This window comes from Pholcus phalangioides, unplaced genomic scaffold (genome assembly GCF_987345545.1).
Source record: "Pholcus phalangioides strain wild (caught in Gottingen) unplaced genomic scaffold, Ppha-v1.0 ptg000013l_1, whole genome shotgun sequence".
NCBI classification, from domain to species: Eukaryota; Metazoa; Arthropoda; class Arachnida; order Araneae; family Pholcidae; genus Pholcus; species Pholcus phalangioides.
In genome coordinates this window covers 36,601,431-36,615,940 of record NW_028301606.1, presented here as the reverse complement: position 1 = coordinate 36,615,940, position 14,510 = coordinate 36,601,431, and the positions used below count along the sequence as shown (strand labels likewise).

General features: G+C 38.0%; 1 protein-coding gene across 1 annotated transcript; it reads right to left on the bottom strand.

Moving 5' to 3' along the window:
* LOC149079027 (flavin-containing monooxygenase 5-like) lies at positions 1 to 14,296 on the bottom strand. Its single transcript, XM_089241290.1, has 4 exons — positions 14,041 to 14,296; positions 9,907 to 10,153; positions 8,728 to 9,365; positions 1 to 1,192 (listed from the first exon to the last, which is right to left on the bottom strand). Exons 2-4 carry the CDS (start codon positions 9,938 to 9,940, stop codon positions 92 to 94), a joined length of 1,773 nt encoding a protein of 590 aa, XP_089097416.1. The 5' UTR covers positions 9,941 to 10,153; positions 14,041 to 14,296; the 3' UTR covers positions 1 to 91.
* Between the last annotated feature and the right edge of the window lie 214 nt (positions 14,297 to 14,510).

Genomic DNA, 14,510 nt, shown 5'->3' with positions numbered 1-14,510 from the left:
TATCTTTTAGATTAATTAATTTAATATTTATCATTAAAACAAACTACAAAATATAATCAAAAAAGTTCTTTTTAGTTTGAATATTCGCACATCATGTATAACAATATCTATTCACACAAATGTTGCCAAGATTTGCACAAATGATCAAAACAGTGGCTGCCAAACTGTAAAGGATATAATATAGATTGACTTTATCTGTACCGAAATATAGAGTTAAGGGTAAAAGGAACACAAACATCAATATCAAAATTAGAAAATAATAACCGAAGAAAATGTTTCGAACTGATTTGGTCCAATCGCTACGTGGTGTAGTCATCGAGAATGGATATTGCATTCTTTGGGAAGCCGTCAGAATAGTTTCCCGTGCCTCTGGCCAGGAATGCGGTCCACATAACCGATATTGACACGGTGAGAATGGCCCGAACATGCAGCTTATAAATAGTCTAGGATCTGAAAACAACATTTTCCACATGTTCGGTTTGGCACCAAACTGAGATGCGATTTCGTCTGCATACGGAATGTAATCAACGCGGATAGTCATTTTTTCTGAAGGGCTGTATCTCTCTGAATTGTTCATGTGTCTCTGGTCAACGTCTCTCTTCATTATATCTGGACTCGGCAACGATTCTCTTCTCTTGAATAGTTGGGCTGCCCATCTAGTTTGTAGTTCTCCGAGAGGCCATCCCGATCCGATCGGAAGTATGAACCCAATAAAGGCGAGAGTAGGATGCTTCAGTTGCGAAGGGTACACACATTTGTACAGGTTTATTTTTCCATCTTCAAGTTCAAGAATATCATCTTCCAGAAAAGGACATTTCCATTCGTAACCTGTGGCCATTACAACGACATCGACTTCAGTTTTTTCCTGCTGCCCCTGAAAATAGACGCCGTCCTCAACGAATCTCTCGATGTCTTTCCTCATGCAGACTGATCCTGTTAAAATTTTTGATCCGATGTGGTCATTTATAACAGGATCTCGATTCAAAAATGGATACGCGGGTTCGATCGCGAACATTTCGTGATTGAAAATTCTCTCTACGAAATAGCATTGAATTATTTTGTTGACCCATTTCAAAGGGAGCGTGTCCTGAATAAAAGCACCTAATCTGCGCGTTAAACAGTAGTCAATCGGCATCCCAAATGGTCCAACACGTGATAATACGTAAGCCATGTTCCGTGCACTGACATAGACCTAAAAGAAGAAATGCTCAAATTAAAATAAATTCAAGAACTGCAATTTCCCCGAATAAAATCCAAAAATTAAACATCAAAAGAACCATTCGAATTAATGTGGATTAAAACCGCACGTCATGAATTTTCTGAATAACGGGACCAACAACCCCCCTTCATTGTTCAAGATTCCATAGACATTAGAGCGACAGGACTTTCGAAAAACCTAGATTCTAGGTCCTATATACACTGCTGGCCACCGTAAATGCAACACCCTGAAGGAAGCATGCAAATAATATGAAATTTACAACATGCATTAGCGGAGGTGAGATATGCAAATGATTAGAATTTCAGCGCAGACGCACATCACGCGCGCCTGTGGCGCCACTTCAAAGCGCTATTCAAGGCTTGGAGATTTCGACGATTTGAAGTACGGCAATTGTGTTTTTCATGTGTTTTTTTCAAAAAAACGATCAATTATGCCTCGTAGAAAACAGCGATCATCTTTTGATCAAGTATCCGAGTTCGACAGAGGAAGGATAGTGGCCTACCGAGATTGTGGATTATCTTTCAGGGAAATCGGTAGTCGTGTTGGATGAAACCAAACAACTGTAATGCGGATATGTGATCGTTGGATGCAGGAGGGTACGACGGACCGACGTGTTCGATCGCATCCACCTCAGTGCACCACTTCACGTGATGACAGGCGTATTGTGCGTATGGCAGTGACGGATCGCTCAGCCACATCACGAACCATAGCACAGCACATTCAGTCTGTACCGCATCATCCAGTGTCTGCGCGTACCATTCGACGCCGTTTACAGCAGAGTGGTCTGTCCGCAAGACGTCCATTGCTTCGTCTACCCTTGACGCAGAACCACAGACGTCTCCGCCGCCAATGGTGCGATGAAAGAAGGATGTGGACGGCACAATGGAATGAAATTGTCTTTACTGACGAGTCACGCTTCTGTCTGCAACACCACGATGGTCGGATTCGAGTCTGGAGACACCGTGGAGAGAGGATGCTGAACAGCGGCGTTATGCACCGCCACACTGGTCCTGCACCGGGTATTATGGTATGGGGTGGTATTGGATCACTCTCGCACTCCTCTAGTACGCATTGCCGGTACTTTAAAAAGCCAGCGCTACATCTCCGAGGTGTTGGAGCCAGTTGTCCTTCCTTACCTTCAGGGCTTGCCCACAGCCATATTTCAACAGGATAATGCGTGACCACACGTGGCACGCATTGTCCAAAGGTTCTTCGTCAATCGCCAGATTGAATTGCTTCCCTGGCCAGCTCGCTCTCCGGATCTTTCGCCGATAGAAAACATGTGGTCCATGGTTGCTCAACGATTGACCCAGATTACATCCCCAGCTGCCACACCAGATCAACTTTGGCAACGCGTGGAAGCTGCTTGGTCTGCTGTACCCCAAGAACACATCCAAAGTCTCTTTGAATCAATGCCGGGGCGTGTGGCAGCGGTGATCTCCAACAATGGCGGCTACTCTGGCTACTGATTTTGGCAGGAACCACACTTCACAGAAGTCTATAAATTTAATCATTTGATGCTTGGTCAACATGTTATCTACAAAATAAATATTGTTGCGATATCTCTTGTCTTTCTTGGTGTTGCAATTTGGGTGGCCAGCAGTGTATATAGAACGACGTAATATCGAAAAAATCAATATAAATTATTTTTCTTTACGGAAACTTCATACAACAGTATCTATTCAGTCTCTGAATAGATACCTTCTTTTGGACAAATAGGCTCTTGTTATCACAAAGGCTAATCCCGTGATTTGTTACTTCAGAAAAAGGTTTGACTGAGATTTGATCATGACTTCTTGAGTTCGTGGGATTCACGGTTTTGACTTCTTGAGCTCTTGTGATTCGTTTCACTTGACAGTCCACTGACAAGGCTTGAGAAATTTATGAAAAGATCTCATGTAAGAAAGAAAAAAAAGGTGAAGAGCCCTAAATATTGAGCAATGTACAATACATACGTTTGACGGCTTTTCGATGCCCATCGGTTGTGCACTAAATGAATTCATTTTGTCAAAAACATCAACGACACTCATTAGCAGTGTGGGAAATTTATATATTATGTAAATAGCGTATATTATATTTGCGGACAAAATGACCGCTTCCGTTGTTCTGGTGTTAACCAGTTCAATATTTTTGACATAATATTACGTCGGAAATTGCGTGGGGAGGGAAATACATAAAAACAAAAAAGTTTTCAGAGTGGCCCTTAATAATGGCACCGGATTTTTTTTTTTTTTGCATATTTGGGTATGAGTATAATCAGTAGTTATTTTTGAAGACATGGGGACCCTTTCTTTGTGAAGGAGATGCATTATCAGAATGATTTCGTAGAGAGAGAATTTGAAACAGGTTCTCTCTTGGGCGTTATCGAATTAGAAATAATATCAAGGACAATATATTTTCACCGGGAATCCGGAAATATCGCTCCTGAAACATTTCGCCTGTCTGACCGTATTAGTGACCGAGTGAGTTAACAAGTGGGTGATTGTGTGAGTGACCAAGTGATTTAGCGAATGACCGTGTGAGTGAGTAAGTGAGTGATTGGGCGAGTAACCGTATGAGAAAGTTGTGTGAGTGACTCTATTATTGAATTAATAACCATATGAATGGTCAAGTGAATGACAATATGAATGATCAAGTAAATGACAATATGAATGATCAAGTAATGACAATATGAATGATCAAGTAATGACAATATGAATGATCAAGTAATGACAATATGAGTGATCAAGTAATGACAATATGAATGATCAAGTAATGACAATATGAATGATCAAGTAATGACCACGTGAATGGCAGCCTTAGTGACCAAGTAAGTGACCATATGAATGTAATCGACCATATGAGTGATCGTTTGTTTTTTTATATAGTGTATGATCTCATACGGTCACTCATTTGGTTACTATTTTTATCACTAATATTGTCAATCATACGGTCATACACTTGGTCACTCATATGGTCAATCACTTTTCAACTCATGTGGCCACTAACTTGGTCACTCATATGGTCAATCACTTTTCAACTCATGTGGCCACTAACTTGGTAATTCATATGGTCACTCACTCATGTGTTCACTTACCCACTAATGTTTATACTCATACGGTCACTCACTCACCCACTAACTTGTTCACTCATACGGTCACTTCTCACTCACTTCGTCACTCATACGGTCACTAACTCACTCACATGGTCAGGGCAAGCGAAATGTCGGAGGGGAAGCTTCCGTAAACCATTTTCACCAAGGCAAAGTTATTGAAAATATTTGAAGGAAAATAGGGAGAGAGAGATAGAGTGAGAAGATTTGAAATCAGTAAAACCTGTTTGTACAATAATCATGCAAAACAGCAATATAACTAGAATGATTTCTTTTTTTTCCTGTTTCCATTTTAGGTGGATAGTTTTTGCATGCGAGGGAATTAAAAATGCATTTCATTGAAAGAAGAAGCAAACAGCAGTAGATGTACATGAACAGTGGAAAGAGATGAATATCGATACACAGGGTGATCCAGAAAAGATAGGAGGAAAACTTTATATAAGAGGTGGATATAGTATACACACCAATACTTGTCACACAAACAATTGTCATCGAAGAATGCATGATCTAACATGAAACGCAAACGCGATTGCGCGTTTCGAAACGGCCGCTCCGCAAACTTCAAAACGGCATTCCTGTTGAAATTTATCGGGACAAAAAGAACACCATGCATGAAAATGTAACCTGGGAAAGAAGAAGAAACCGTATGCGAATCTGAAACACAGTGAATGAAAGGCGCGGAATCAGTATTCCTAAACTGCGCCATTATCCCGTACGTTACAACTGTTTTAGAACCATCGAGAGTATGACGTCAGCGATCTCCGCCTTGACAATGCTGAGAACGTCGTCCGCAACATCATTCGTCGGAAGATCACGTGACTCGGTGAAAACAAACACAATCCTCCATTATTTTCTTAATGGCATCCACAGGAATTTAAAACAATAAATGAAAGAAATAATTTCAGCATCGATGAGATAATTCCAAAATAATGAAAGAGCTAATTCCAAAATTAATGAAAGAAAATTTCTAGAATTAATGTAAGAGATAATTTCAGCATTGATAAAAAAGTGATAATTCCAAAATTAATGAAAGCATTAATGAAAGCAAATTAAATTTCAGCATTAATGAAAGCAAATTAAATTTCAGCATTAATGAAAGCAAATTAAATTTCAGCATTAATGAAAGCAAATTAAATTTCAGCATTAATGAAAGCAAATTAAATTTCAGCATTAATGAAAGAGATATAGTAAAATTGATGAAAGATAATTCCAAAATTAAAGAAAGCGATAATTTGAGCAATAATGAAAGATTAATGAAATCGAGAATTCCAAAATTAATGAAATCGAGAATTCCAGAATTAAGGAAAGAGATAATTCCAGAATTAAGGAAAGAGATAATTCCAAAATTAATGAAATAAAAAAATTATAGAATTAAAGTTTACTCTTTTTTTTTTCATCTATAAAACCCAATATTTAGAAACCGAACTGTACATTTCTATTGGCGAATTCCAGGCACGAACTTTGTTTTCACCGAGTCACGTGATTTCCTTGCATTTGATGTCGCTGCCGTCGTGGGGGGCTGGAAGCTTCCTCGAGTAATATAAGCTCAATGGTTAGAACGGTTGCATGCTGGAATAAATTCACAGGGCTGGCGTCCGCGCATTTTATTCACTGTGACGCAGATTTGCATACGGTTTCTTCTTCTTTCCCAGGTTACATTTGCATGCATGATGTTCTTCTCTCGATAAATTTCAACAGGAATGCCGTTTTAACGTTTGCTGAGTGGCCGTTTCGAAACGCGCTAGCGCGTTTGCGTTTCATGTTAGACCGCCGCGTCTTCACCTTGAAAGCGCGCTGGTAGCACTGTTTGCAAGCGAAGAGCAGGATGAATCCCAAATCGAATGAAGTCCCGGAGAAATTTTGAAGATCTTCAACAGTGATCAAAAGCGAATTAGACTGAGTGTACTGAACTGTCCGAACCCAATGGGGTCTCTGCCCTTCTGTCATACAATACTTGATCAATGAAATTTCTGACTGCGCCTTTTTGCGACATGATTTTATACAACTTTCTATGATTGTTTATTATGCGTGCCCGTTGCACTTTGACTGTAACTTCATTGAATTCATTCTTCGCACCACGTAATTTTGAATTTCCTTGCACTATATGTAATCTTTGACGTATCATTAAATATTGGTTTTGCCAGAGATTTCCTGGAACCCCCCCCCCTCACCGGGGGTGCCGAAGAGTTTCTTGCGACAGAGCCTGGGTGTCGCGCGGTTTCTCCAGTTTCATGTTAGACCATACATTTTTTGAGAGATGGCAATTGTTTATATTGGTGTGTACTATATGTATCACCTCTTAAAGTTTTCCATCTTTTTTGAATCACCCTGTAGATCAGTAGTGCGTAAACTTTTCGAAGCGTGACCCCCTTTTTGACCAAAAAAATATATCGGCGATCTCTTCAAAGGCTGACCATATGTCCCAGTTTCCGATTATGACCATTTTGCTAGTAAACGTGCTGTTCCGATCTTAATTTTAGGCGATATTGACTCCCAAACATATTCAGTTTTTCTAAATATCATATAAATATCTACTTTGTATTTTGATGTAATTAGTATCCCTTATGCAAGATGGAAGTGTAGCGAGGTGTATGGTCCTTGATGGGTCCTTATGGTATGATATGGTCCTTATACAGGGTGATTAAGAAAGAATCATCATCCGATTTCAAAATGATTCTACACTTGAAATAAACCATTAAAAAAAAATTGCTCATAAAATGTAGACACATCTTCCCCCGTATATTCACATATTACTTATCATTCTATTTTGTGTTTCTAATTGTTAAAAAATATGCAATTTTGAAATCGGGTGATTCTCCCACGTTCATTTTTTTGCAAGGGCATTGCACATTCGCGATTGCGGCATGACGGAGCCAACATATTGAATATTTTACAAGTAGAATTTGATAAAATCGCATTGTATGAGGTCGGGATTACACTATAAAAGTTTGATAAAAGTACTTTAATGAAACTTGAAAAATGCCACCAATAAGAATATCGGTTGCATTCTAGAAAATGCAACCGATGATCTTATTGGTAGCATTTTTCAAATTTTATAAAAGGACTTTTATAAAATTTTTATAGTGTAATCCCGGCCGGATACCTGGTAGTCAGTTCAGCTGAATAAAGGCACATTCGTTAGTCCTTACATATCTATAGATATAAAATTGATTTTCTGTGTGTGTGTATATGTTATATATACAAATCTACAATTTTAAATCGATCGTCACCAAATTTTGCATACATACCAAACAGCGCCCAGATTGAACGATGGCTACTTTAAAAGTTTGTCAGAGCAGGGCAAATGCCCGAAACGGGCAAAAAACTGTCTGGCAACAACGGTTTCTGGGCCTCAACAATCATTTTCAGAATGTCTACTTTTGTTACCGTGGTTTCCTAGCACTGTGTTTCAGGCATGCATATGCTTTTACAATGGTTTGTCACTTCTTTATTGATGCCAATATTATGTATGACAGTTTATGCCTTTACGATGGTTTGTCACTTTTTCAGTCCTCTCAGTAATTGAAGAATACCCGGACAGTGCCCGGTACTATAGCTAGTTTTTAAATAAAAATTAATTTTATCACAAAAAAATGAGTAACTTTGCCTGGTTTTAATTTATACAAAAATTGCCACGTTTTTAAGACAAATAAATTACACTGGTCGAATGGTCGACGCGTTTCGGCTCTTCAATGGAGAGCCGTCATCAGGACCTCGTGGTCAGAACTCACACGAATGAAGAGTGATGTTTACGTCTGGTCGTCCGAAGAGTTCGCCTTTGTATTTGCTGCGTCCGAGTGGTCTTTGGACACACAATTCGGAATTGAATTTTCTCGAGGGATACTTCATCAGAACATGCCAGAATTTCCTCGTTAATGATGGAAGAAACACACCACCTATTTCGTCAGCTTGGACAGGCTTTATTAACCTCAGTCGTGAAAAAACTTTCAACACTTTACAACAGATGGCTCCCCAATTCGCATCCAAAGACCACTCGGACGCAGCAAATACAAAGGCGAACTCTTCGGACGACCAGACGTAAACATCACTCTTCATTCGTGTGAGTTCTGACCACGAGGTCCTGATGACGGCTCTCCATTGAAGAGCCGAAACGCGTCGACCATTCGACCAGTGTAATTTATTTGTCTTAAAAACGTGGCAATTTTTGTATAAAATAAAAAAAATTAATTTCTTATTTGGAAGTTTGTCTGTAGCTTGAACAAAATTTATGCATATGAGCGGGTATATAAGGAGACTGGTTTTTGAGTGGTAGACGATGTGCTATTATTCTAGTATTTAAAATTCAAGAAGTCACTGTTTGCTATCATTCATTGTAATCAACGTCATTAACGCCCTTGAATTTATAAAAGCTTTCGGATTTTTAAGAAAGTTATGAACAAATCACAATCAGCCGTACCTGCCGTGCTACTGAAGTCATTTCAACGGCTGCATCTAGAGCCGAACAACCCATGCCGACCACCACAACTTTCTTCCCCATAAATTCTTGGACTCTTTTGAGGCTGTGAGAGTGAATGATCTTCCCTTTGAAGTGTTTCATGCCCTCATATTCAGGCATTTTCGGATACGTGATGTGCCCAGTGCAAATCATAACACCATCGTAAATGTCAGTGGACGTGTCACCATTCTGTAGATTCTTCACCGTAACCAGCCATCTGCCAGTTCGTTCGTAATCATCGGCTTTACGAACCCTGGTCACTTCGGAATGGAATCTGATGTGACGAAGGAGGTCGAATTGTTCAGACAGTTTCTTGAGATACTCGTACATTTCCCAATGCCTCGGGTAATTCGGGTATTCTTTCGGAAAGGGGAAATTACTGACAGCTCCGATCTCTTTGCTGTGGTTAATGGTAGTTGTCCACATGACGGACGGCATCCCCACGACATCTTCGTCTCTGTAACACCAGGTACCACCGAAATCCGAATACTTTTCGAAGCATATTGGTTCGATTCCTTCTTCTTTCAGAGCTTTGATACTCAACAAACCACTGGCTCCTCCTCCAATTATGGCTATTTTTTCGCAAATAGGTAAAGTTCCTGTGGAAAGATTCAGGGAATGTGTTTTATTGTACGTTATTTAATGGAAAAGAATAATAAAATGGATTCAAATTCAGTTAATTATTGAGAAAAACAACGGAATGATCAAGTGCTCGCGAACACGAAATCGGACAAGAGCATCAAGCACTTTAAGGAGCACCGTGGTTTTCGCGAGAAACGGATTGAAGATGCCTGACTTGGGACTTACAGGATACCCCCATATATGCAAGGATGACGTCACTCTCCGCTACCATGCGAAGGTAGAACTCCTTAATACACGTATATGAAGGCGTCTTATACGAAGGTTTTTAACAACTGGCTGCTGCGAAGAGATCATCTTCGCAACAGCCAGTTGTTAAAAACCTTCGTACGCCATTTATGTCAAGTTCATGACAGTGCATGCAAATTAATTGGCACTACTAGCATTATTGCATTTATCAAAAGACTTTCGAGCGGTACTGTGCGTAATGAGGATAGTATCAATTGAAATAAAATAACATATTTAATTTAGAAAAATAGTTTTTTTTAAAGCAACACATACCTGCCATATTGAAATTCAAATTCTTCGTACACATCTGAATGCGACTCCTTTATGATACACGATGATACGAATGCTGTCGTCGTTGTCTTAACTGCGTAAATGTTTTTACCAATCTTCTCCAAATTATTATTTTTTAATGGGAAAAAAAGTAACTATTGTCAAGACTCTTCTCACATGAGATAACTCATCAAATCTTGAAGTCGGTACCAGTTATACTTATGAGACCATGTTTTGTTCATTGCATCATCTGAAATGAATAAAAAGAATAAATATTATTCCGTGTCCTGGAAATTTCAATTGATAAATTGGTGGAGACAACTGCAGGCTTAATCACTTCACGTACAAGGTTTTGGCAAGAAATTTGGATTATCTCTATTCATCGTGAAGAGGTTAAGCTACTACTACTGAACAAAGCCGGCGCCTCGTCCATTTTCCTATGCCGAACTTCTAACGAATTGGTACATGGTGGAATGTGCGGGTGTATATGTAGCGAGCTTGACGTGAAGTTTGTTTGTGTGTAGTGCTTCCATCTCGGCCATCAATTTTTCTAACTATGAGTCAAGTGTAATAAATTGAATAAATGCATTGTTGTAGGCCTGTTGGCGAGACTTTTCAACGTCGAGATCGGCTCACATTGGTGCCTCGAAGTTGAAAACCACAGAAAATCAACTTCACGCCGACCACAGCTATGGCGACGGTGGGGTTCGAGCCCGGTTCCTCGCGATGCGAGTCCATCACTATAACCACTCGACCACCATAGCGGCGAAGAATTTAAGCTGAATAATTGGTAAGACTGAAAGTAAGAATAACAAGAACTATCACGAGAATCTGTGATTGTTATTTTATCTAAGTTCGAAAGTTTAGCTCGTTTCGTTCGGCCTCATACATTGTCTGAAAGGGTTTTGTGTTCCACGGACCCTTTGTGTCAATATTATAGCTGCCAACACTGCCGTATTTTCTGGCAGGCTCGAGGAAAAGTTCTTATATCTCCCGAAATTCGGTCATGATTGGAAAAAAAAAAATCCTACTTTGGGGAAGAAATTATTCACAAATTATTCGCCCATCACCCGGAAATTGTTGTCCATCGCGTCAAATCAGGAAGAAGTGCAAAGTTTTTGCAAGTTAAAGACAAACTGCGCCAACAAAATCAAGCATAAATTCAGCCAATCGACGGAATAAACTTGATCGTAGTGTAGCGTAATTCAATTTGGTGTTGTGCGATGCTTGTCGACTTTGCCCTTATCGGTGATATCATGATGTCACGGTAGCATGTTATGTTTTCCTTTATGTGAAAAATCCCTTTTAAGGGATTTTTCCCTCTTCACATGTGCCCCGTTCACATGTGCAAGATTGGGGATCGCTTTGGTGATAATTACCGCCATGGCAACTTTTCTCCCCCTCGTAGTGAAAAAAAAGGTGGGAGAGAAGCTCATCACACACAAATAAAGCCCATCTTTCTTGAGGGGATTGGTGGTCGACACCGACCAACGTCAGTCATCTTGAATCAATCACTTCCGTTCAACCCACGTAACCAGTGCCGACTTCCGGAAAGAAGAGGGGGATTACCGACATATTTTCCGAGTTCATCAAAAAAATAAATAATAATAATTTTTCGAAAAAATAAAGAAATTAATGCAGTGCAATACTTTTCATATTGTAAAATACTTGAGTACGTATTTTCCCCGCTAGATGGCAGCACCTTTTTCGAAATGCGTGGGGGGGGGAATTTAGTCAAAACTGAAATTTTTGCGGCACATTTTGCTGGAAGAGTGCCACCAAGAGCATGATACAAGTAAAACGTTTGGGGAGGTGTATGTACAGTTAAGTAGTACTAGCAGGGCGTGTCATCATCAATACTAAGACGATTCTGGTTTCAGCTCGCTAGAAATTACTCAAGGGGTCTCATACCATTTAATATGGTGAAAACTATACTCTAATAGAAATATCATAAAAAATACTATTTAACCATTGGCTTATTTAAAATTTTATAAACACGTTTTTGATTGTATGCGCTGTCCTAATGCTGTTAAAAAGTTTTACATATCTTAAATACTTAATGTTTTGAAAATTTTCAAAGAAATGCATGATAAACAGCTTGCATGCATGACGAAAGACTATGATATCAATGTAATTGAATATCTATTCAAAATAAAGGAAACTGTTCAGTTCATGAAATGAAGCAGAAGGTTTAGATTTCACCGACTCTTAATCTTATTTAAAATTACATTTTAAATTCATTTTTTTTAATTTAAAATTTTAATTTTAAAATTCAATTTCAAATAAGATTGATTCAAGGAAATTTCAACCTTTTGCTTCATTTTATGAAGTGAATGGTTTTGTTTGTTTTGAATCATATATATATATATATATTTTATTCAATTACATTGATGGCATGGTATTCTCAAGTGGATGAAAGAAAAAGTGATTTTGAAGATTGTGCTAAGAACTTTTTAAAAATTAATAGTATTTATATCGTTCAATGTATTACAACTTAGGTTATTGGCATGAATGCTATCATTCAGCTGAATGCTATCACGCAACACAAGTTTAGAAATACTTCGAACTAAATTATTTATGAAAGACTATTGTTTTCTACTTGTGTTATATTTTTTAAATTCAGTGCTGAGATATTTATATTTTACGCAGATAAAAATTTTAATTTAAGATTTCGAGCAACTGATTTATATTCACATTTATAAAGTTCATCAAATGGATGCTTACGGTACTTTTCCCAAAGTTTTTCTTTGCGAATAATTAATTAATTTTTTTTTATCATCATCCCAAGGTTCTCTGTATTTAAAACGTTAGTTTTTATTGGAATTTCAATTTTGCTTAACGGAGTCTATAGCTTATATGAAACTATTGCATTGAGTCTGTAGATTATCAAAAGAGCAAAGAAATTCATAGTTACCCTAGTTGGTTCACTACAGAGAAATCATTCCATTTTTAGAGAGATTGTTTAGATGATGCATAATGCATGATTAATCCGATAAAATATCGATATTCAGGTTTCTCACCCTTTAGCATTAGATTATCAACAGTAATGAGTTGGACGAAATTCATCAACTCATTAATGAAACATCCATGAGCATGAGCATGCGATCGATAAACGGCCAATATATAGAAATTGAAATGATTGCTCTGTAACAACACACGTATTCAGCAGTTTGCAATAAATTTAAATTTGAAATTTATCCATTTCTCCTACGAAAAGCTAATACACCTCTTCTGCAACAATGTTATATAAATCAACCTCGTTGTCAAATATGCAAATTTCAGGTAAAGTTAAAATATTTGTTTTAATCAGATGTTTGTGAAGTAGTGTAAGCAAAGAATCGAAATATATTCACTCCGATACTTATAATATTTAAATGTAGCAAATTTAAATTAGCACATGCATGAGAGGGAATTTTAAAAAAAAATTGTGAACGTCGTCTAGTGACAATAGAATTTGGTTTAGGTAAATATCAACGGAAAAAAAGTCCAATTACATTTTTAGATTGCAACATCTTCAAGATCAATGAGGTTTTGTTTTTTATTTTATGTATTTCAGACGCTTCACACTTTACATATATATATATATACAGTCAAACCTCGTTAGTGAGTCACTCTTGGGAGACCAAAAATATGACTTAGTAAGCGGAGTGACTCGTTAAACGGAGTAAGCCATAGCTGTGCCAATTCCTGCCTGAGGACAATTGGGACTTCTAAAAAGTGACCCGTTAAGCGGAATGACGCGTTAACCGGGTGACGCACTAACGAGGTTTGACTGTATATATATGTAAAGTGAAGCGTCTGAAATATATATATATATACAGACGAATCCCATTATAACGAACGCCAAGAGACCGGAGGAATCACTTCGTTAAAATGAAATTTCGTTATAAATGAATTCCAGGTTACCTAACATTGTTCCTATATAAACTTATTTGGAGGATTAGAAAATTGTTCGTTAAAACGAGATTTTCGTTATAACGGTATTCGTTAAAACGTGTGTGTGCGTGTGCGTGCGTGTGTGTGTTTCCCGCTCAATTTGAAATTATTTAACATTAAATAATATCTTTTTGAGATCGGGCGTCATATGTTCGTTTATGTAAACTGGAATATCCAACAATATAAAATTAAAGATTTTACCTGCGAATCGTTTTGCCTTTGCCAACTTGACAAGTCTGTCTCTCTCAGAGATTTTGTTTCGAATCGTAACAATATTTTTCGGGCGATCTGTTCTTGCGGTCGGAACTCTGTGAATATATAGCATAAACATTGTCCTTGAGTACACACTCGATGATGTTCGCGATTTTCTCCATAACGTTATTAAAGATAAGTCTAGACAAACGAATTAGGAGCGCAAATATATGTTTATTTCTCTTTCGATTAGCAAAGTTCATGCAGTAATGGAAGACGTCAGTGCAAGAACCAAACATTAATTTCCTACTATGTCGGCATATAATTTCCTTCCTGATAATACGCATTAGGAAAATTACAGGAAAAAAGGGGCGATGCGATGATGAAATCTGCGGAATACTCATCGATTTTAATATTTAAAGGAAAAATATATATACAAATAACACGACATAATACTAAAAATTTCATAGTTTTTTTTT

Excerpts from the sequence above, each read along its gene's own strand:
- LOC149079027 (XM_089241290.1), bottom strand. The coding sequence starts at position 9,940 with ATGTGTACGAAGAATTTGAATTTCAATATGGCAG. Across the intron at positions 9,366-9,906 it reads TTTGAATTTCAATATGGCAG|GAACTTTACCTATTTGCGAA; the intron begins GTATGTGTTGCT and ends ATCTTTCCACAG. Across the intron at positions 1,193-8,727 it reads TGACTTCAGTAGCACGGCAG|GTCTATGTCAGTGCACGGAA; the intron begins GTACGGCTGATT and ends TTCTTCTTTTAG.